The sequence below is a fragment of the Triticum aestivum genome, chromosome 7A (assembly GCF_018294505.1).
Source record: "Triticum aestivum cultivar Chinese Spring chromosome 7A, IWGSC CS RefSeq v2.1, whole genome shotgun sequence".
Taxonomy (NCBI): Eukaryota; Viridiplantae; Streptophyta; class Magnoliopsida; order Poales; family Poaceae; genus Triticum; species Triticum aestivum.
In genome coordinates, this window is record NC_057812.1 from 182011529 (window position 1) to 182036038 (window position 24510).

The window sequence follows — 24510 nt, forward strand, 5'->3', positions numbered from 1 at the left end:
ACGAATCTAGCGATACTAATTTAGTGTCATAAATGCTGCTACATTTTTCTATAAAATTGGTCAAAGTTTTAAAACTTTGACTTAGGACAAAACCTAGATGTACATTTATTCATGGACGGAGGGAGTACATGGTCAACATTTTTACTATAAACATTTAACATTTTTCAAATGCTTGAGTAACATTTTTCAGATAACATATCTACATTTTTAATACATGATCAACATTTATTTAGAATATTCAAAAGTATAAACGAAAGTTAAAAATTGAAAACAAAAAATATGCCAGGAAGAGCTTATAAGTGTATTTCAACAACAACAACAAAGCCTTTAGTATCAACAAGTTGGGGTAGGCTAGAGGTGGAACCCATAAGATCTCGCGACCAACGATAACAAAGCTTATGAGTGTATTAGTTACAGCTAATTTAGCATCTAGATTAAATCAAAATGACAGGAAGGTCTTCGTGCATGTCCTCAATTTTAATTATTTTTGGTCCATCAAGTAGTTGGTGGAATGAATGATGTATGGCAATATAATCATTATTATGCTCTTATAATCTGCTGCGTGCTACTACTTCGGACAAGAAGTGGAAATTCTGCTGTGTGCTACTACTTCGGAGAAGAAGTGGAAATTTTACACAATGCCTGTGTGTTTAACTTATTTTTTTCTTTTAATAAAATAGTACTATATGTTTCCTCTTTAAAGCAGATTAATATGTGCTGTTATGTTATGCTTCAAATTCAAGTACATAAAGAAAGGTTAACTTCTGACGAGCGACCGGTACGAGGCACATCGCCGGTAGGCCTGTCACTTGCTGAAATCTTAAAAAAAATCTATATTTGGAAACTGAGGGAGTAGTTGGCGCGAGCCCGTGTGCGAAGGTGAAAACTTTGGCGCGCATTCTCTTCTGTGCGTGTGCCTGAACGAAAGAGGAAGAGAAGAAGAAGAAGAAAAGAACACCCAATCTCATCTTCCCCTTCCAGTGACAAACAACTATTCCCAAATTATGGAGGAACGTGACTCTTCTATTACTCATATACGTCGTAGTGGCAATAATGCTAGTCATTCCATGGCAAACTTTGGTAGGGCGGCTTCTACTCTGTTCGTTTCTTCAAGGAGAACAATTCATCCCCCCTTTGGCCCCCGCGTCGCTTCGCTCGGGGCGACTCGGGTGGCGACGAAAACCCTAACCGTCGGCCCCCCGTTCCCCTCCTCCTGCCCCCTCGCCGCCGCCCGAGGAGGCCTCCGGCGAAGCCCGCGTGGTCGCCCAGGACGGCGGCGGTGAGGATCTGGCTGCTTCGCTCCTCGCGGAGGGCTCAGGGCGCCGAGGCAGCGGCCTCGGGTGGTGCGGCGGCGCCGTTTCTGCGGCGAGCGGCGTCGCGGGTGTTGCCCCTCGTCTTCTTGGTCGCGAGGGCGGCGAGTGACGGCGGGCGCTGACGCCGGTCGCAGCGGGGGCGCGGCCCCCCTGTTCGCGCCTGGACCTGAAGGCAGCTTCCACTCCCCCTCAGCGTGCTCCTCCTCGCCGGATCTGGTCGCCGGCGGCCTCTGGACGCCGGATCCGTGGCTGGTGGGGTTGCTTGGAGCTGCGGAGCTGGACCGGGAGAAATCCTTGGCTGGTTCTCCGGCCACGGCATCGGCGACACAGGCAGGTGCCGTTTTCCTCCTCGGAGGCTTTGTCGAGGTTCGTTCCCTCTCCCTCCTGCTCCATGACCCGGGTGAAAACCCTTGTCTTCTCAAAGACTGGACGGCAACGGCGCAACGTGCGTCGCCACCTTCTTGAAGGTGTCGTCTTGGGCATGGTAGGAGTGTGCAGAGTGCTGTGAGGTGGGTGTCGGGTTGGCTGCGTCAGCAGCGAGGGAGGTGAAGCTTGGTGCTCTGTTTATGTAGCAGTGATGCTCTGCTTTGGCTTGCTCGCCGGATCCTTACTTGCTTGCTCGCCGGTTGGCGCCATTCTTGGGCAGGGAGGGGATAGGGCTCCTCTCTTCTGCTAGCAGCAACTTGATGCGGTGGCTTGAGCATGGAGCCTATCCATTCGGGCTTGATCTGCTTCCTGTAAGGTTGCTTCATCTTACCCGCTGTTCGTTTGTTCAGTGTCAGTGCCTTTGTGCAGTTTTCCCCCTTGGTGGTTGTAGCGGTGACCTGCGGTGTGGCAATTCGTCTGATTCCTCGTGCAGCGCTGTGTCGGGTTGAGAATCTCCCATGGTGCCCGGCATCGTGTCCTATCCTAGCTCTAGGGTGAGCTTCTCCATATTCCAGCGGTCCGGCGCCTTTCGAGCCAAGGCGAGGGGCAGGGGACCCCTCTGGATTTGGAGAGGAGTGGATCGAACAAGGTGTCACCTTTCGGTGTAGATGAGGACGTGACCATCGCTGGACTTTGTCTCAGTATGAAGAACCCCTCCGGTTTGCTCAGCTTGATCTACTTCACTTGGTGGACGCCATCGACTTCTAGCTAGTGCTTAATTTGCTTATCCCTATAGGGCTTAGTCTTTGGTGCTTGTAAGCTGCTTCGGCAACACTATGTATCTGCTGCTTTTTTCTGTTCTTGTTTGCGGCTTTTCGCAGTTGTTTAGTGGTTGTTACGATGGCCTTGTGTAATCCCTGGCCGGTTGATGGCTTTGTTAATTCAAAGTCGGGCTCCCCCTTGAGCCTTCGTTCTAAAAAAACTTTGGTAGGGCTAATGGCCGAACTATAGTTTGGTTAGGGTCCGGCCAGAGGAAGTCCTTAATGTTGCTTTACGAGATTGTACTCCCTAATTTTTGAGTAATAAAGAATTATTTCGCAAAAAAAAAAAAAACCATTCCCAAATCCCTAGCCGCCGTCCAATCGACCAGGTTCCCCGCCTTCTTCCTCCCATGTCGCGACCCGGATAAGAGGAAGGAGGTCACGCGCCCAGCACGCAGATTCAGATTTATTGCCAGTTCGTTTTGATTGTAATCTTGGCGTATCTTAACCAGTTCGGTTGTTCCTCCCGCCTTCACGGCTTCGCCAATGCCCGCCTCTTCTCCGTCTCCCGTGGGCAACGACGACGGGCCGTCGCTGACCGCGTCGGCGATCGTCGCTCCAGCCGTGTCCGGGTCGCACGTCGTCAAGGTAGACGGCTACTCCCGCACCAAGGGGCTTGGCAACGGCAAACGCATCAACTCCGAGACTTTCACCATCGGAGGCCACCGATGGTGTGTGCACTACTACCCTGACGGCGTTGTCTCAGACGACGCCGATTGGATATCCATTTTCCTGTTCTCTGACCGAAGTGATGGTACTGAAGTCAAAGCAGAGTTCAAGATAAGTTTGCTTGACCAAGATAGGCAGCCAGTGCCGCAGTACAGTTTCAGCGCCCTGATACGCACCTTCTCCAGCAAAGAAGCTGCATGGGGCTTCGGTCATTTCATCAAAAGAAAAGACTTGGATGAATCCCCTTACCTCAAGGATGATGTTTTCAGCATCAGGTCCGATGTCACCGTGTTAAAGGAGATCTTCACCGAGCCAATCCTGCCGTCTATGGTGGTGCCGGTGCCACCGTCCGACATGCACCAGCATTTTGGACAGCTGCTCTTGGCCGGCGAGGTGGCCGATGTCACTTTCGAGGTCGGTGCGGAGACATTCGCTGCACACAGGTGCATACTCGCAGCTCGGTCGTCGGTCTTCAAGGCGGAGCTGCTTGGTACCATGAAGGAGAAGACCGCAACTCACATACGTATCGACGATATGGAACCCAAGGTGTTCAAGGCTTTACTCCACTTCATCTACACCGACTCGCTGCCCGTGATGAACGAGGGCGATGAGGCAGCGTTTGCTCAGCATTTGCTGGTAGCGGCAGACAGGTATGACATGGAAAGGCTGAAGGTGATCTGCGAGGGGAAGCTGTGCGATCACATCTGCAAGAGCACGGCGGCGACAACGCTGGCACTGGCTGAGCAGCATGGTTGTGGTGCTCTGAAGAAGGCGTGCTTCAAGTTCCTGATGTCTCCAGGTAACCTGAAGGCAGTCATGGCGTCTGATGGATACGAGCACCTGAGGAGCAGTTGCCCAGGTGTTATGGACGAACTGGTGGCCATGCTTGCTCCTTGACCTCTTTGAGTTTAAACTCACCAGATCTGGTTATTTATCCTGCTATTTCTATTTTCAGAAGTGATGATATCCCACTACTGTAAAAAAACAAGGGTACTAGCATTGATGCATCTGTTTGAGCTCAGTTGTCATTTCTAGACATCTGAAAACGGTGAAAATCTTCTGTTTAATCTGAAGACATCATTTTCCGAGTTCTGAAAAACTAGAGGGGATTCTAGAAATCCTAAGGAAAAACCTCAATTTTAAGTTAGCAGCTTGTACAATCTATTCTAGTTAGAGTTTTAAATTTACGGTGGTTACAACATGGTGCATGTTGTTTAATTCAAATGTGAAGTCATAGTTCGTAATTGCACTGCTTCAATCAGAATCGTCCAGAGTTCTTTTTTGCAAAAGAATTGTCCGGAGTTGACATGCTTGCTGCTAGAATAAATAGAGGGTAATAAGATTACAGTCAAAAAACTGGTGATGAATCATTACAGTTATCTTCACTCAGCTGATCCATCTGGTCCCAGAACTTTGCATTTGGGAACGTCCAGAAAAATCTTGCTTCGAGAAATAACGTCCAGGAAAGCTTGATGCTCTATCTTTGTCAAACTAAATCTGCAAGATAATGCTTTCTTGTTGGACTGGTGATAGAGGTGTAAGAAGTAAACCTATGCAAAACAATCTTCAGTGGTACTTGGCTTGATGACGCAGGTAGTTTTTCTGTACTGACTGAACTATACTTCGCAGTGTATCAACAAGTAATTCTGTAGAGTTTTAGAATGTTGTGAAGATACATGTAGATTGCTAATGAGGATGTTCATTGCTGTCCAGGTTCCGAATTCCCACCAGCACTGCCGTGAGCCCGCAACACCCACAGACTCCAAAAGCTTTTTATTATACCCTTCAAAAACCCCAACTAAACATCAGGTCATAAATAGCTCCGCCCCTCATGGACTGTGCCGGCTGGTTCATATGTTTCTTTCGAAAAGGAAGATAACATCCCCGACTGGTTCCTATAGGAATATACTGATAGACCTTGCGGATCGAGTCCTGCTCTGCTCCCCTTCGACGACGGTGGCGCTGTTGCCTCCCCTTCGCCGGTGACACGTTTCCCTTAGCGGAAGCGCGCCGCCGTCGAACGGCGTGGCTGCTGTGCTCTTTGCCCTGGTCGGGGTGGAGTTCTTCTTCTCGAATCCTCGGCATGCCGATGCGATCCGAGATCGAGAGGAACGGCGTGGCCGTGCGGCGGCGCTACTTTTCAGATTTCTTTTCCCTCTTTTCTCTGTTAGGATTAGGGTTCTTGAGGAGGGGGGATCTTTCCATCTCTGTTTTTCTTTGTACCGAAGATCCTATAACCAAACCTGTTTGATACCATTGATAGACCTTGCGGATCGAGTAGGTCAGATAATTGGTGGTCATACCTTCTGCTTGTGGCTCGAGGAGCCCCCGGAGCCGGCCATGATGCCGGTGATGGCAGAGAGTAGTGGTGGCGGTGATTCCCGTCAGCACTGCACTAACCCTAGATCGGTAGGGGACTAGGTGGGATGTACGGCGCTGCGACGAACCTCGTGAGCCGCTGTCCCCCACCTTTTTATATAGTGCATGTGACAGGGGCCCGTCACCCATAGTGGGCTGAGCGCCCTCGATCAGGACGTGGATCTAAGGGCCCGGTGGACCGTTGGGCCCACACGGTGGAGATCATCCTAACATATACATGTATAACAAGATGGCGACTAGCTAGCTAGATGCAGATCATACTTAAATTAATGCACGGCAACTTCGTCGAGCTACTTAATAAAGTGATCAGCATAAGAAATTCAGCCGGACAGCATACGTTAACATTGCATTACTGCTAACCATGTGCATATATACTGTCCATTGAGAGATTAAGGGGTGAGTTTTGTTCAGATTGACCATTGAGTGAGAGGCTGAGAGCTAGCCAATTGCAGATGGGTCTCTCGACCGCTGTGGATTGGTGGGAGGAGTGGCAGCTGCGAATTCTCGTCATCTGCAGCCAATGTGTTCAATGGCTCCTCTACTTCTCCGCCCGCCGGCGTAAGTCTGCCGTCTCTGCCTCCTTCCGACTTTTGATATGGTTAGCATACATAGGCAGCGACGCGGTGGCGATATATGCTCTCGCCGCCCTGTTCAATCGTCACAGGAAGCCGGAAAATTCCAGCTTCACACATGGCAAAAGCGTCCTAGAGGTGGTGTGGGCGCCGGTCCTTCTGATGCACCTGGGCGGACAGGACGGCATAACCGCCTACAACATGGAAGACAACGAGCTATGGAAGCGGCACGTCCTCACGGCCGTCTCTCAGATCACAGTGTCAATCTATGTGTTCTGTAAATCATGGCAGGGCGGCGACAAGAAGTTGTTGCAGGCAGCTATCATGCTCTTCACCCTCGGGGGCATCAGATGCTTAGAGAAGCCATATGCTCTTAGGAGTGCTAGCATTAATAGCCTAGTCAGCGCTTCTGACACTACGACACAAATGGACCATGAGGAATACAGCCGCGGTTAAAGAAAGAGGTAAAAGCACCCTAGGTATCCTAACTTGCACAGAATGTGATGTTTTAGTTTTAGTCCTAAATTTACAAAGTGCAACTTCATCATACCCCAACTTGCAGTGGATGTGATGATTTAGTCCCCGGCCTATCATAGCTCGACAAGTGGCAGCAAGGTGGTTGGACCGGTCATCCCCGCACTTTTTGCAAATAACACCTTGCAGTCTTCTCTAATTAACCCGCAGTATAACCTTTTCAGGAGGGAGCATGGAGGTGGTAAATACCGAAATGGATGTGTGGAAAATGAGCCCACTGATGCATGCAGACGATCGGTGATAAATACACAAAGTATTGAACAAATCAAAGATTGAACCCGGTCGGATCAAAATGTGTGTTGAGAAATAGAGAAGATGAAGTTAATTACATTCTTGGCAGCTGCGCTGAAAGCCTCCCTGTGGGTGATGTCCGGATTGTTGGCCTTGATACGCTGAATCTCGTCTCTGCATACGTACATTGGAAATCATGCATCATGCATACGAATTTTGCCAGAGAGAAGATTCAAGCTAAAACGGGGAACTAGAATGAACCACTGATCACTCACTTGATGAATCGGCTATATGCCGAGGGAACTCTCTGCCGCTTCTCTGGATCTGCAGAAAATCACGGCAAGCAGCATGAAATTAAGGACATAAACTTGGCAGCTCCAACACGGATCAAGGAGAAAAATCAGACAAGTACAACCTGTTGGCCGTTTGGTACTCCTACAGTCGTATATATGCGGAACCTACAGAACTGATTATGTTTCTCATTCCTAATGCCCTCTGCATTTATTTAGTTTAGTTCTCCTATGCCTATAGTATCACACACTGTGCATATGTTAACGTTGGAGTTTGGGGAAAAAATTCCTCCACGGACAAAAGGTACTATTGGGCCCGGGAGCAAATTATTCAACAGGTCTCTTCCACTCGAAAACTCCATTGACCGTCCAGAAAGAATCCTTAAAAGAGAGACAGCACGCATAAAGAGGGAGCCAACGACCCAAAGAGATGTATACTGCTCGAATTTGGTTAGCAGTACAGCGTGCACTGCTCGTTCAACACGAGCGGTATATGTAATTTGAGTGCAATTTGGGGATATTAATTTTCAGTCAATCAGACAGATTAAGGCTACCCTTTTCATCTGGTTTCGCCGTCCGCATGCATCCTCTTCTTCCGCAAGCCCATCTCCCGTCCCTTCATCGGGCAGCTTGGCTCGTAGACCAGGCGCTCGGCATCATGCCATAGGTCTCGCCGACGTCTCACCGTTGTGGCATTGTCCTCTTCCTTGCTAGGCCATATGTGAAGCAATGGCTTATGCTGCTCATGGTGGCCTGGTTCATGGCGGTGGTGGCGAAACCACCGGACACCACTGGCGAACTGTCCGCCATTGACAAGAAGGTCGTACAGAAATACGTAATTCTCGCCGCGGCTCCCAGGCAGCAGGGTGTAGACGACAAAGGCTCACGGTCATGGACAGTTTAGTGTTCACCTTTGTAGAGTTGGCCATATCCAATGCAAATTCATGTTTTAAATTGTATATTGGTTCAAGCTGTTGCCTATTCCAGTGATGGCTCGGTTATTTCCTAGCATCTGAAGAAAGTTTTAACGTCACTCAGTTTCTAAGATGCAATCATACTAGATACAGCCAAGCATGGATAACTGAACTTCTATTCTATAACAAGGCAGCAGACGGTCGAGGCCTGCCGCAAGGTCACGGGTGCGCGAGCCTGAAGGTCTACAAGAGGAGCATGGCGAGAGTTAGATGGACGAAGCGAACTAACGCAACGACATCGGCAGCAAGAGCGGCCGAGGGCAGTTGGACGACCGGTTGGGCGTGCAATATTGAGGACGGCGCGTTGGAGTAGAGGTGGAGCTTGGCTGCCTAGGGCGACGGCGGGAGGTGAGATTGCCCTGCAGCAGCGTTTCCTCTCGACAGCAATGACAGATACAAACAAATAGTTTGTTAATTAGAGAAGACTTCAGGGTGTTATTTGCAAAAGTGCAGGCGCTGACCAGTCCAACCACCTGGCTGCCACTTGTTGAGCTATGATAGACCGGTGACTAAATCATCACATCCACTTCAAGTTGAGGTATGGTGGAGTTGCATTTTGCAAGTTTAGAACTAAAACATCAGTGCAAGTTAGGGTACCTGGAGTCCTTTTACCTCCTAAAGAAATGGGTATGGGCTCTTCAGGTAGTAGGATCAGGATGCGGTGAAGACCTTGGGTGGAGCATGAAGAGACCGTTTGATGAGAGTGTCCTTCTCGCACATCGCAGCGGACTTGTGCTTCTATAAAATGGGTATCATGCATGAGGCAGACGCGGAGTAATTGCGCTCAAGCTCAAATGAGCTCATTATCTACGTCGTCAGTTAGCGCTCGTGGATCTGTGCCAGAGTTCTATACGCGCGCAGGCGGTTCGCGAGAAAATCGAGCGCTGTAGCGAAATACGTATGCGGCAGCGCTGGGTGGTGGGCCATTACCGCGGGGCAGGGTTGACGGATCTGAGGATAGTGCGGACGGCCGTCGGTCTCGCGTGGTGAGCCGTGTGGATCAGAACCCGCGTCCCCGTCTGATCCGTGGACCAGGAAATTGGCTTTCCGTGTAGTGATGGCAGCAGAAACGAATTGAGGGCAGGACCGAGATTCTTCTCGGCTACGGCGTGTGTCATTTGGAAGCTGAAGACCCGGGGACGGAGGCAACTGGCGTCGCCGGCGAGCCGCCATGGAGTTTCTGGTGCAACTAATTAGCAGGTGCGTGGATCTTCGCTTTTTCCAAGGATGCTGCCTCCATTTTGTAGCCCTCTTGTTAGCTGATCCAGAGATGGATTTGTTGCAAGATTCAGATTTAGTCTGCTTGAGGAGGTAGGGGAGCCGGTTCCTGTGGTTGTCAATGTCTTTGCCGTGGCGGATCTGCAAGTGGCATTGCAGGCGGAGCGGGAGGCAGCGCAACAGCGGTGGACAGCGGCGAAGCACAAATCTTCTTGGCAAAGGAGGCGGCGGCGAACAGAAGGGAGAGCTCGCCACCAAGGTCGGAGCTGTCGACGGGGAAGATGAATCCCCAAGCACCGGGGTGGAACAAAAGGTTGGTGAAGTAGAAACTTTGCCTTCCATCCGATATTCTGTGACTTAGAAAATGGAAGTAGAAATGACTGAATATATCATGCAGTTAGAGCAAGTGCGGGTTGTTGTTTGCATTAATAAATTTCATGCTGTATGTGCCTGTGTTTGCACACTGATTTGTTCTCTGCATTCACAAAATCCAGGCGCCTGTAGTCTCTGAAAGTACGGATGCAGGCTAATTACTCTCTGTAGTGAAAAGATTTCTGATTTATGTACTGATGGTTGCAGACTGTTTGCTCCCTGTATTTAGATATTTTTTACCATACGAGAGCCTATGTTTTCAGGCTGGTTGATCTCTGCAGTAAGGAAATTACTAAATTATGTACTGGTGTTTGCAGTATGTTTGGTGTATGCATTTTGAAAATTCATAGATATGTGCCTGTGTTGGTAGGCTGATTGCTCCCTGTGATTAGAAAAAATCATGCTATATTTGCCTTTGTTTTGTATGTTGATGATTGCTTTATAGGTAAGATCGATGAACAAAATCCATCTTCTTACTCTGTATATATATGCATATTATTTATTTACTAAAGGTGGAGAGGCGTCCCAATGATAGCCACAACAAGTTCAGGAAGAATCTTGGAGCATCTTCTGTCAAGGATTTGAACTTTTGAAGCCATCTCTGTTCTCTTTCGGCTCCGCTTGATGGATGACCAAAAGTAGCTTTATATCCCCATGAAAGTCTCGAATGTTCCAGTAAGTATTGTTCATGTACATTATGAAAATGCTATTCGGCTGAGTCATGTTTTTATTCTGTCAAATGATGATTTTTTTAGTATAGTTGACAGTAAAAAGTTTAAACCCATTAGAGATTATTAAACAAATGTTCATTTGAAAACAGATTGTGAGGGTTTGATTGAGATATGGAAAAGCCACAAGAAGAATCGTGCTTCTGTTCTACCTAATTCTCCTTGAAATCCAAGAGCTCAGTGGTTCTTTTTTTATTTTCCAGTTCAGCTTTGTAAGGCCTGAGTTAAATTTAGCTGCACATTTAACTGCCAAACATGCTTCTAGCTCCTTGCCGGAGTGTGCGCGGTTCTACTAGGTCCCGGCATCTCTGAACAATTGTATACAGTATGAACTTGCTGTTGTTGGTCAAGTAATATAAGCTATTGCTTCCCCCAAAAAAACACAGTTGGCTTGCAGGGTAAAGACACCATGCCCGTCGCACGTGACTGCCTTTTGTTTCTGAACAATCATAGGTGCAGCACAGCCTTGCAGGACACTGTGCCTGTCACGCGTGACTGCCTAAAAGCCATGAGGAGTTTTGCATAGAACCCTACAGAGAATGTGATTGTACCACAGTAGATAGAAGTTTCGACTCCCTCGGAGAGGCGTACAATTTTTACAACATATATTCATGGGAGAAAGATTTTGGCATAAGGTATTGGAAGAGCAGATTGAGTGTAGAGAGGACATATTGCATGCAGGATATCGTCTGCGGATGCTTGGTGAGTACCATGAAAATGTGTCCCCGTATGGTTTGAAACTTTGTTCAGTTTTATCAATAAACTGTCCTATTCCTGAAATGTAAGCCATCGATTTTATCTGTGTGAATCAGATTCCAGTCAAACATATAGTGAAGAGGTGGACAAAGGAAGCCTACTGCCAGCACACCTGGCCCATTATCATAAGGATCAAATGTATAGGAATCCATTCTCGTATTGACACATCAGAATGTACATGCAGAGGTAGCTGAATGTGATTTGGACTGCAGAGAAGGGAAAGTTGTGAGTGCGGATCTGAACTGTTCATTATGTAATTCGAGATACAGTTTTTAGAGTCGTAACTGACGATGATCCATTTCACATGTATTGTTTTGGTGTTGTATTGATCTGCTGTTGTTGCACCGTTGAGCTCCTATGCATGTACTCTCCAAGGGAATGCTATGTGGTTTGTTTTCATGATCTCTGTGTGTGGGCAATCTGAGAGGTGATGAGGTGCACAGGTCCTTCTGTGGATTACTGAAGATTGTTTGTGCTGCCGCATTTTGGTCTGCTTTTGCGATGTCTGCATGGAAAACAATTGTGAAGTGAAATTGTTTTTCATGCTGCAGAATTGGGAGTTACTGAATTTGGATTTGGGTGCAGAGGAATTATTTGTGTACACCGCACTTGACACTTCCAGAGTTTGCCAATGTGTACAGGCAAGAACAGGTGGGAGTAAATGGGCCGATGAAGACGGCGTCCGTTGGTTCAGAACGGTAGGGTAACGGCCTGTATCGTTAAGAAGCGTCCAAGCCGGTAGACGGGTAGCGGAGACGTCACATTAATGCTGGTCGGTAGGTGGGCCACGCCATGCATATATTATTTCGAATACACTGCCGTATATCTGGTGCAATGCGAATCTGGAAGTGCTTGGACGGGAAGGATAACGAGACCATCTCAGCTCGGGCTCATAATAGGACTTCCCGCATGAGGCACCGTTCAATATGATGAAGAGATTTCTAGGAATGCGGAATGCCCTACCTGGTGTACAAAATCAGTGTATCATGCAGGCGCAATGGGATGCAGAGAAATATCCAACTACATGATGTACCTACTGCGTGCAAAGCCAGAGATGTTAATGACGGGCACAAGGCGGAATCTGTTCATAGCCGCTTACAACAAACTCAAGGAAACCCGTGCTGCCCAAAACCACCGCTGGAGCAACGAGTGCGGGGGCGACCCATGGCCATGGGCCTGCGAAGGTTCTTGCACCGCTGCATGAATTCAAAAGAAGAAAATGAGCAACAAATGCTGGAGGAAAAATCAGTTGCAGAGAGAACAAGTGAACTTTCTCTACATTTTACAGCGACATTTCAGATATGCTATGTCTAGCTGGTCGGAATGCAAAGAACAAGTGAACTTTCTCTACATTTTACAGCGACATTGTACAAGTGGTTGAAATGATGTATGGCAACCGAACTTTCTGTACATTTTACAGCGGACACCGGTGATTTCTATGTCGAAATGAAACCGAAATTGTGTCGCCGTCGTAAATTTTGCGCGAACTGCTTCATGGATCCTCTGTAGATCTTCAGTCAGGCTCCGAGCTCGCGAAGCTCCCGCGCCAGCTCCTCCACCTCCCGCCACGAGCTGCCGCCTTCGCGCACCGCGGCCGCCGCCTCCTCGGCCAGCTCCTTGGCCCGCGTGGCCACCTCGGTCCACTCCTGCCCCTTCTCCACGACGGTCGACTCGAGCACGCGCACCAGCTCGTCGGCGCACGGCGCCGTGGCGACGCCGCCCCAGCAGAGCGGCACGGCGGCGCGCAGCTCGTCCACGAGAAGCCGCGCGTTCACGAACTGGTCGGACGTCATCGGCCACGCCAGGATGGTCACCCCGGCCGCCGCGGACTCCAGCACCGAGTTCCACCCGCAGTGCGTCACGAACCAGCCCACCGCCCGGTGCCGCAGCGCGGCCACCTGCGGCGCCCACCCGCGGATCACCGTGCCCCTGCCGCCCGCCGCCGCGCGCTCCTCGAACCCGCCCGGGAGCGTCACCGCCGGCCCGACCGCCCACACGAACGCCGCGCCGGTCTTCTCCAGGGCGGTGGCCAGGGCCGCCGCGTGAGCCGGCTGCAGCACCGCCATGCTCCCGAAGCTGATGTACACGACGGACTTGTCCTCGAACTTGTCGAGCCAGGCGCACAGGTCGGCCGCGGCCACCGCCGTCTCGCCGCCGCGGTTGCCCGCAGCGTCGGCCTCCGGCGCCAGCGGACCCACCGCGCGCACGCGCCGGAAGCCCAGGTCGGCGAGAGGCGCCTCCAGGTACCGCCCCTCGAGCCGCCGGAACGTGTTCGACACGAACGCTGAGCAATCCAGGTTCCAGAGGAAGTTCCTCCTGACCCCCTCCGTAACCTCGTCGCCCTCCTTGTACGTTCGGTAGAGCAAGCTGAGCTGCCGCCACGGGTACGCCGGGGCGCCCGGGAGATCCGGGAAGGCGATCGGGCACTCCTCGTCGCTCTCGTTCTCGCGCCTGGGCAGCCGGCGCAGGAGCGAGTGGAGCACGGCGGTGGCGTAAGCAGCAGACGACGAGAACGCGACGCGAGGGAGGCCGAGCTCGGCGGCGAGCGGCTGCATCCACCCGCAGAAGAAGTCGGAGAGTACGGCGACGACGCGGTCGGGGGTGCCCGAGCGGGCGCGCACCCAGGAGCCGAGCGGGGCGCGGAGCCCCGCGAAGGCGACGATGAGCGCGCCGAAGAGCACGGGCGGGCACCCCTTGGCGCTCTCGACGCCGGCGGGGAAGGCCGGGTGGGAGGGGAAGGGGAGGGTGAGCGCGCGGACGGCGCCGCCCGGGTGCGCGGCGAGGAGGGGCGCGAGGAGCGGGGCGGTGCCGGGCGTGGCGACGACGGTGAGGCGGAGCCCGCGGGCGGCGAGGAGGCCGACCAGGTCGAGCAGCGGGATCGTGTGGCCCTGCGCCGGGTACGGGACGACCAGGACGTGGGGCGCCGGAGCGGTGGAGCTATCGGTGGTGGCGCCGGCGGCCATTGCTATGGTGGCAGTGGTGGTGGTGTCGCGGTGAATTGCGACCTGGGGTGGGGTGCGACGTCTGCGGTGTTTGGTCGCACTTCTCCCTCTCTCAAAAAAAGTCTAGGTCCAATCTCGGCCGAAATATTGTACTTAATCCTTTTTTTCACGACTTTGTACTCCAACGGCTCCATGCAAAGACATGGTTGGGCAGAATTGACAAATTTAATCTAAGGACGAAATCAAATCACAGAATAAACTGTTCGTGAAACTATTTCACGCGGCTGACCTTTTTGTGTGACGCCCGACACGAAGTCGCCACACTACACTGTGCAACGCCTCACAGATAGGCGCTACACGTCTGGCCAGCGTGACACCCGTGTGATCCGAAAATTACTAAGTCAGTGTGCAGTGCCTGAGAGCTAGGCGCCACATTATACAGTGTAGCGCCTAGCTCCTAGGCGTTGCACTAGTGGTTGCTTCATTTTGTAGTGCAACCGCTAGTGCAGCGCCTGAGAGCTAGGCGCCACACTATACAGTGCAGCGCCTAGCTCTTAGGCTCTGCACAATGACTTAGCAATTTTTAGACAGTCTGGGGTGCAACGCTGGCCAGGCGTGTAGCGCCTATCTGTGAGGCGTTGCACGGTGTAGTGTGGCGTCTTCGTGTCGGGCGTCACACAAAAAGGTCAGCCGCGTGAAATAGTTTCACGGACAGTTCATTCTGTGATTTGATTTCGTCCACAGGTCAATTTTGTCAAATTTGCCACATGGTTGGCCCCCTCCGGGTGGGCTTTTGCTAGTCCTGGTCATGGGAAGCCCGGCCCGGCCCGGCCCGACGCTGCTTCCGGGCCAAGCTCGAGCCTAGATTTTGAGCCTGATGGCCGGGCCGGGCCCAGGCCAGTTGTTTTTTCACTTTTCTAATGCCTCTCCTCGACCTCGTATCATCAAACGACATATGACACCGAAGGTGCTGCAGGCGACCTGCTGCAAGGGGTGTCAAAGATGTTGTAGGGGGTTGTTGCATGGCGCCGCCGATGCTGAAAGCGGTGGACACCACCATTTCTCGCTATTGCGTGCTAGCTGTGGGTCGCGACGAGAGGCCGTCGAATGTTGCAAGACAATTGCGTTGTCGAGGTGGTGGCCATGATGATGCTCTAGCGGTGGACGCGGAACGACAAATGTTGTTGCAATGAGGCGACGGCTTCCTGCAAGTGGAGAACGGGAGACCGAAGGCTGCTGCTATGTGATGTTACGAGTGGAGCGATGAGACGACGATGGCCATTGTGAGCCAGACGACGAGTGCAACGAGAAGGGTGCAACTTTCATGTGAGTGTTGCTGCATCGGGGAAGAGATACACGATGGATCGAGGGTGTACACATATCACATCTAACGGTTGGGCCGACTGATTTCCCATTCTCTACAGGCAGTTGGTGTCTAGTGCTGACGTCATTATCTCACCTACCTGGCTTTTGGGCCGTTAAAGCTTCGGATTTAGGACCCGAAGGCCACCTTTAGGCGAGAAGTGCTAAGCCGAGAGAGCTCCTATTCGGCGCTGTCAGTGCCAGTTAGGGTTGCTGGCACTCGCACGCGACACGTAGCGGGTTGGTCCAGCAACGTGCTAAAAAATCAAATGCAAAGAAAAAGAGTTGACAAATTCTATGTGAGGTGGGATCCAAACTCACACATCTATATATTAAGAAACAATTCCTTATTTAACACTATTCTAAATTTCGTTTTCTTATTTGATACTGATAAACTTTTCCTTCCCTATCTAACAACGAGTTTAAATTTTATGCCTTTTATAACATTTTTGTTCATTTTAAGCCTAAATAGCATTTGAAAAGACCCTTTTGCCCCTCATGTTATGTGTGTGTGCAGGGCAGTAGCGCACACACGCAGCATCAGTGTGCGAGCAGTAGCACACACGTAGCAGCACATACACACGCACACGCACACACAGCAGCAGCACACACGCACACAACACACTCACAGACAGCAACACACACGCAATAGTAGCAGCAGCACGGATGCACACAGTGTTGGCGCTGCCTCTCGCAACACCTCTTCTTCTTCCTCCGTTGCCTCATACAAGTCTCTTTTTTGCTTTCTCTCTCAACACAAAGAACACGTATGACCAGGGAAACACACCCACACACACTAGCACCAAGGAAGAGGAACAATGGCTTTGCCAAGAGGTCAGCTCCTTGGTTCACACGAGAGACGACCGTCACTCTCGCCCACTATGTGTAATATGCAACATATATAGGGTTGGACTCACGCATGCACCAACTATCCTGCACTCTTGCCCACTAACCCATAACCTGGCCTTAGATAAAAAAAACCCATAACCTGGCCACTAGCTAATCCCTGTCTACATGCATGCCCAAGTCTAGAACTTGTGCAGCATCCCATAACCTTTTTTCCCCTTATGGCCACACAATCTGGCCTGCATGCAATGTGTACAAACGCGATCAAGCACTAACAGACTAACTAACTCACCTTATCTCTAGTGCTCAAGTGACATGCAACACACCCATGATCCACACTTGCATTGTATAACATATAACAAGATTAATCCTAATGCGCAGCACACGGGCACGCAACAGCGCGCACACACGCACACATGCAATAGCAAACCCACATGCAGTAGCACACACGCACACCCGCGGCAGTAGCACACATGTACACGCGCGCACACACGCACACAAACATACTACATGAGGGTAAAATGGTCTTTTCAGGTATCATTCAGGCTTAAAATGGACACAAGTGTTATAAAAGGCATAAAATTTAGACTCGCTGTCAAATAAGGAAGAAATTATTTGTCGATGTCAAATAGGGCATAAAATTTAGACACAATGTTAAATAAGGAATTCTCTCATATATCAACGGGCGTAGCTAGACATTGGCGCAATAACCACTAGACCGAGCTCACTTTGTTGTCTGCTTTGAGGAAGTAGTACTGTTTGGTCCTTTTTTTAGTATCACAATTAATCTCTATTTTTGTAAAAAAAAACAGAGTTGGTGATGATGGTGTGCCCGCCGTCCTGTAATATAGGCTGTCCGATTTATATCTAACGGATAGGAAGAAAACTATGATAATTTTTTAAAAAGATATCCACACTCCTCTCCACATTTGCAAATAAGGCACTCCCTCGTTCATCCTTTTCTCCCACAAGATAAACTACTCATACAAATGCATCTTGATGTTCCGTGCAACGCATGAACATCTTGCTAGTATATATTATATACCCCAGTATAAATTATTTTTTAAAAAGAAAATGTAAAATATAAAAAGAGTTTTTTTTGAAAAAATCCATGAATTTGGGAAAAGTTCAAAAGAATTGAAAAATGTTCATATGAAATAAGAAAGTTTGCGAATTCAGAAAATTTCATGAATTTTAAAGTATTCATACAAAATTTAAAAAATTCATAAAATTCTGAAAACGTTCATGAAACTTGGGGAAAAATTGCTAGCTAAAAGTTCACGCATTTGAAAAACATGTTCAGGATTAAAAATTCACTATTTTGGAAAAAATCATTAATTTGAAAATTATTTCATGAATTTGAAAAAGGTTCACAACTATAAAAAAAATCACGGCTAAAGAAAACACGAATTTGGAAAAAAGTTCGTGGAGAATAAATTTCATGTATTAAGATAAAAAAGTTACTTCCTCCGTCTCATAATATTAAAACATTTTTTACACTACACTAATGTAAAAAACGTTCTTATATTATGGGACGGAAGGAGTAATGAATTTGAGGAAATAAGTTCACAACTGTACACAAATGTTCAAGAATTTGAAAAAGTTCACATATTTGAGATTTTTAAAAAGCAAATTTGAGGAAAAAATTCACAAAAAAATGGAAAAAGTTTGCGAATTTGCAGAAAAGTTCATGGAAAATGAAAAGGTCCACGGACTTGGAATTTTCTTTTGAGTTTTGAAAAAGTTCATGAAAAAGGGCAGTCCGGTGCACATAGCTCTCGCTTGCGCGGGTTGATACGTCTCCGTCGTATCTACTTTCCAAACACTTTTGCCCTTGTTTTAGACTCTAACTTGCATGATTTGAATGGAACTAACCGGGACTGACGCTGTTTTCAGCAGAATTGCCATGGTGTTATTTACGTGCAGAAACAAAAAATTTCGGAATGACCTGAAACTTCATGGAACGTCTTTTTGGAAATAATAAAAAAATCCTTGCAAAAGATGAAGGCCAGGGGGCCCACACCCTAGCCACGAGGGTGGGGGGCTCGCCCCCCTACCTCGTGGGCCCCCTGGAGCTCCTCCGACCTCAACTCCAACTCTATATATTTGGTTTAGGAAAGAAAAAAAATCAAGAAGAATGATTCATCGCGTTTTACGATAAAGAACCACCGCCAAGCCCTAAAACCTCTCGGGAGGGCTGATCTGGAGTCTGTTCGGGGCTCCGGAGAGGGGAATTCGTCGCCATCGTCATCATCAATCTTCCTCCATCACCAATTTCATGATGCTCACCGCCGTGCGTGAGTAATTCCATCGTAGGCTTGCTGGACGGTGATGGGTTGGATGAGATTTATCATATAATCGAGTTAGTTTTGTTAGGGTTTGATCCCTAGTATCCACTATGTTCTGAGATTGATGTTGCTATGACTTTGCTATGCTTAATGCTTGTCACTAGGGCCCGAGTGCCATGATTTTAGATCTGAACCTATTATGTTTTCATCAATATATGAGAGTTCTTGATCCTATCTTGCAAGTCTATAGTCACCTACTATGTGTTATGATCCGGCAACCCTGAAGTGACAATAATCGGAACCACTCCCGGTGATGACCGTAGTTTGAGGAGTTCATGTATTCACTATGTGTTAATGCTTTGGTCCGGTACTCTATGAAAAGGAGGCCTTAATATCTCTTAGTTTCCGCTAGGACCCCGCTGCCACGGGAGGGTAGGACAAAAGACGTCATGCAAGTTCTTTTCCATAAGCACGTATGACTATATTCGGAATACATGCCTACATTACATTGATGAATTGGAGCTAGTTCTGTGTCACCCTAGGTTATGACTGTTACATGATGAACCGCATCCGACATAATTCTCCACCACTGATCCTGTGACGCCCTCGATTCAATCGTACTCTAATCATACACGCAAATGTGTACGACCAAGATCAAGGACTCACGGGAAGATATCACAACACAACTCTAGACAGAAATTAAAATAATACAAGCTTTATATTACAAGCCAGGGGCCTCGAGGGCTCGAATACATAAGCTCGAAAACACAAGAGTTAGCGGAAGCAACAATATCTGAGTATAAACATAAGTTAAACAAGTCTGCCTTAAGAAGGCTAGCACAAAAGCAACAATGATCGAAAAGGCAAGGCCTCCTGCCTGGGAGCCTCCTAACTACTCCTGGTCGTCGGCGGTCTCCACGTAGTAGTAGGCATCGACGGTGGCATCTGGCTCCTGGGCTCCGACATCTGGTTGCATCAACCGGAAAGAAGAAGAAAGGGGGAAAAGGGGTAGCTAAGCAACCGTGAGTACTCACCCAAAGTACTCGCAAGCAAGGATCTACACTACATATGCATTGGTATCAATGAAATGGGTTGTATCTGTGGACTGAACTGCAGCATGCCAGAATAGAGGGGAGAGCCTAGTCCTATCGAAGACTAGCATCTTCAGCATCTTCAGCGGTCTTGCAACATTAGAAGAGTTAAGAGTAGCATAAAGTAAAGTAGTAGTAGTGTTATCAACCTCGGCCAGAGATCCTTTCTCGACTCTCTGCGAGAAAGCATCCCAGAGCCATACTATCCATTCATCATAACCATGTCTCATATCCATTTCTCATCTCAAGTATCTAGTTCTAGTTGTATCGATCAGGATACAACTCCAAGTGTCCGTTACCGTAGGACAGGCTATCGATAGATGTTTTCTTCCCTGGAGGGGTGCACCAACTTACCCACCATGCTCGATTAACTCCGGCCGGACACACTTTCCTGGGTCATGCCCGGCCTCGGCCAAACAATACGCCGCAACCCGACCTAAGCTTAATAGAGAGGCCAGCACGCCGGACTAAACCTATGCCCCTAGGGGTCATGGGCCATCTCCCCGGGAACTCCTGCACGTTGCGTGGGCGGCCGGTGAGCAGACCTAGCTACCTCCTTCAAAAAGGCAGGTGCTTACGCAGTCCAACCCGGCGCGCGCCTCTCAGTCACTGACATCTATTAAGCTTCGGCTGATGTATATGACGCAGAACGCCCATACTATGCCCACGTGATGGTTAGTACTATCAGGCCAGAGGCCCCTCGGATCAAATATCCAAATCATAGTGGATTAGGAGCATGCGGTAACGAGCAGAGACTCACGACCGATGTGACCTCATTGCCCCGTCTCGAGTACTTGCGGCAAGGGCTAAGAATGCCCGGTCACACCTCGTAAGTATCTCGCGGGCACCTTCTAGGTCAACCCGACTCCACATCACTCGCTATTAAGCTCGCGAGGGTACCCCTCAGGGCCGACCCGTCTTTTGTAACATGGCTCAGTGCAAAGTCATAGTAACCATAGTAACTATGTGTCTAACACCAAGGGGAAAACCCAAGGAATCACCCCCGGTGAATTCCACTCGATGTTGTCATCAAGGTAAACGTAAGAGGATCCACCCTCGAGGTTCAAACTTGAGGGGTTGCACGACAGAGCCGTAATGGAAGTGGTTAAGGAGGAAATCACCCTCGATGATCATGACCGAATAGCTACACTACAGAGATCTCATCAGGAGTGATGTATGAGGTTCACCCTCGGCACTCGATAGTAACTCTGTAGTGTCATACAACTAGGGGGTGATGTGCGGTGTCGGGGCCTGGACGTCGATCACGTTGATCGAGTCATCGAACATAAAGCAAGGCAACTGGGACAAGGTGGGGTCACTGATGGATATCTAACCAACCTATACTAAGCAGTTTAGGATAAGCAGGTAAGGTATGAAAGCAGGTAACAACAACAGGCTATGCATCAGAGTAGGATCATACAGAAAGCAGTAGCAGTTCTAATGCAAGCATGAGACGGAAGAAATGGGCGATATTGGAATGCTCAAGGGGGGTTTGCTTGCCTGGAAGCTCTGTTGAAAAGGAGGAAGTGTCGTCGTCGACGTAGTTGATCACAGGGGCATCATCGGTCTCGGGGTCTACCGAAGAGAAGAGGGGGAAGAAACAATGAATATAAAGTAAACAAAGCATCATAAAGCATAACATGACGATAGGCAGAGCTAGGGTTGTCCTAACGTAGTACTACACGTTGCAGACGGAGGGGATAAACATTCGAGGATGAATTCCCGGCGTTAGACGAAATCCCGACAGGTGGAAGAGGGGGAACGGTTCCATGTTCAGCATGATAGGGCATGTGACTGATGAAAGGACCATGTATTTGGATTCGTTGTATTTTTCTGAGCAACTTTCATATAGAAAACATTTTCATCTGAGCTACGAATTATTTTCTATGATTTTTCAAAGATTAAAGCATTTCCAGAAATTATTTAAATTGACAGAAAAGAAAATATGATGTCAGCACGACATGTTGATGAAGGAAATATGCCCTAGGGCAATAATAAAGTTATCATTTATTTCCTTATATCATGATAAATGTTTATTATTCATGCTAGAATTGTATTAACCGAAAACATGATACATGTGTGAATACATAGACAAACAGAGTGTCACTAGTATGCCTCTACTCGACTAGCTTGTTGAAGAAAGATGATTATGTTTCCTAGCCATAGACAAAGAGAATGATGTAATTGACTTGACCCATTCCGTTAGCATAGCACTTGATCGTTTAGTTTGTTGCTATTGCTTGGATCATGACTTATACATGTTCCTATGACTATGAGATTATGCAACTCCCTTTTACCGGAGGAACACTTTGTGTGCTACCAAACGTCACAACGTAACTGGGTGATTATAAAGGTGCTCTACAGGTGTCTCCAAAGGTACTTGTTGGGTTGGCGTATTTCGAGATTAGGATTTGTCACTCTGATTGTCGGAGAGGTATCTTTGGGCCCTCTCGGTAATGCACATCACTCAAGCCTTGCAAGCATTGCAACTAATAAGTTAGTTGCGGGATGATGTATTACAGAACGAGTAAAGAGACTTGCCGGTAATGAGATTGAACTAGGTATTGAGATACCGACGATCGAATCTCGGGAAAGTAACATACCGATGACAAAGGGAACAACGTATGTTGTTATGCGGCCTAACCGATAAAGATCTTCATAGAATATGTAGGAGCCAATATGAGCATCCAGGTTCTGCTATTGGTTATTAACCGGAGACATGTCTCGGTCATGTCTACATAGTTCTCGAACCCGTAGGGTCCGCACGCTTAAAGTTCAGTGACGATCGTAATTAGGGTTTTTGTGTTTTGATGTACCGAAGGTTGTTCGGAGTCCCGAATGTGATCATGGACATGACGAGGAGTCTCGAAATGGTCTAGACATAAAGATTGATATATTGGAAGCCTATATTTGGATATCGGAAACGTTCCGGGTGAAATCGGGATTTTACAGGAGTACCGGGGGGTTACGGGAACCCCCCCGGGGGTTATTGGGCCTACATGGGCCATAAGGGAGAAGAGGAGGGCCGGCCAGGGCCGGCCGCGCGCCCCCTCCCCCTAGTCCGAATAGGACAAGGAAGGGGGGCGCCCCCCTTTCCTCTTTCTCCCTTCCTCCTTCCTTTTCCAACAAGGCAAGAGGGGGGAGTCCTACTCCCGGTTGGAGTAGGACTCCTCCAGGCGCACCCCTAGGGCCGGCCGCACCTCCCCCTCTCCCTCCTTTATATACTGAGGCAAGGGGGCACCCCAGGACACACAAGTTGATCCTCGTGATCGTTCCTTAGCCGTGTGCGGTGCCCCCTTCCACCATATTCCACCTCAGTCATATTGTAGCGGTGCTTAGGCGAAGCCCTGCGTCGGTGAACATCATCACCGTCATCACGCCGTCGTGCTGACGAAACTCTCCCTCAATGTTTTGCTGGATCGAATCTCGAGGGACGTCACCGAGTTGAACGTGTGCAGAACTCGGAGGTGCCGTACGTTCGGTACTTGGATCGGTCGGATCGGGAAGACATACGACTACTTCCTCTATGTTGTGTCAACGCTTCCATTGCCGGTCTACGATGGTATGTAGACAACACTCTCCCCTCTCGTTGCTATGCATCACCATGATCTTGTGTGTGCGTAGGAATTTTTTTGAAATTACTACGTTACCCAACAGTCGCATCCGAGCCAGGTTTTATGCGTAGATGTCATATGCACGAGTAGAACACAAGTGAGTTGTGGGCGATACAAGTCATACTGCTTACCAGCATATCATACTTTGGTTCAGCGGTATTGTTGGATGAAGCGGCCCGGACCGACATTACGCGTACGCTTACGCGAGACTGGTTCTACCGACGTGCTTTGCACACAGGTGGCTAGCGGGTGTCAGTTTCTCCAACTTTAGTTGAACCGAGTGTGTCTACGCCCGGTCCTTGCGAAGGTTAAAACAGCACCAACTTGACAAACTATCGTTGTGGTTTTGATGCGTAGGTAAGAACGGTTCTTGCTCAGCCCGTAGCAGCCACGTAAAACTTGCAACAACAAAGTAGATGACGTCTAACTTATTTTTGCATGGATGTTGTGATGTGATATGGTCAAGACGTGATGAGGTATAAGTTGTTGTATGAGATGATCATGTTTTTTTGAAGTTATCGACAACAGGCAAAAGCCTTATGGTTATCTCTATATTGCATAAGATGCAAGTGCCAAATAATTGCTTTACTTTATCGCTATGCGATAGCAATAGTTGCAAGAGCAATTGTTGGCGAGACAACCATGTGACGACACATTGATATAGATCAAGATTATGGAGATCATGGTGTCATGCCGGTGACGATGGAGATCATGACGATGCTTTGGAGATGGAGATCAAAGGCACAAGATGATGATGGCCATATCATGTCACATATTATGATTGCATGTGATGTTTATCTTTTATACATCTTATTTTGCTTAGTTCGGCGGTAGCTTTATAAGATAATCTCTCACTAAATTATCAAGATATAAGTGTTCTCCCTGAGTATGCACCGTTGTGAAAGTTTTTCGTGCTGAGACACCACGTGATGATCAGGTGTGATAGGCTCTACGTTCAAATACAATGGGTGCAAAACAGTTGCAACGCGGAATACTCAGGTTAAACTTGACTAGCCTAGCATATAACAGATATGTCCTCGGAACACGGAGACCAAAAGGTCGAGCGTGAATCATATAGTAGATATGATCAACATAGTGATGTTCACCATTGAAACTACTCCATCTCACGTGATGATCGAACATG

At 48.6% G+C, this 24510-nt stretch overlaps 2 protein-coding genes across 2 annotated transcripts; one reads left to right on the top strand and one right to left on the bottom strand.

The window, feature by feature from the left end:
* Window positions 1–2851: 2851 nt before the first annotated feature.
* On the top strand, window positions 2852–4282 carry LOC123146835 (BTB/POZ and MATH domain-containing protein 2-like). The gene has a single exon (XM_044566111.1). It carries the CDS (start codon window positions 2987–2989, stop codon window positions 4064–4066), a length of 1080 nt encoding a protein of 359 aa, XP_044422046.1. The 5' UTR covers window positions 2852–2986; the 3' UTR covers window positions 4067–4282.
* Window positions 4283–12481: 8199 nt separating this feature from the next.
* On the bottom strand, window positions 12482–14266 carry LOC123150923 (flavonol 3-O-glucosyltransferase UGT89B1-like). Its single transcript, XM_044570727.1, has one exon. The coding sequence runs from the start codon at window positions 14184–14186 to the stop codon at window positions 12741–12743; it is 1446 nt and encodes a 481-aa protein (XP_044426662.1). The 5' UTR covers window positions 14187–14266; the 3' UTR covers window positions 12482–12740.
* Window positions 14267–24510: the final 10244 nt, after the last annotated feature.

What these genes read in the sequence shown, in the direction of transcription:
- LOC123146835 (XM_044566111.1), top strand. Translation starts at nt 2,987, where the DNA reads ATGCCCGCCTCTTCTCCGTCTCCCGTGGGCAACGACGACGGGCCGTCG.
- LOC123150923 (XM_044570727.1), bottom strand. Translation starts at nt 14,186, where the DNA reads ATGGCCGCCGGCGCCACCACCGATAGCTCCACCGCTCCGGCGCCCCAC.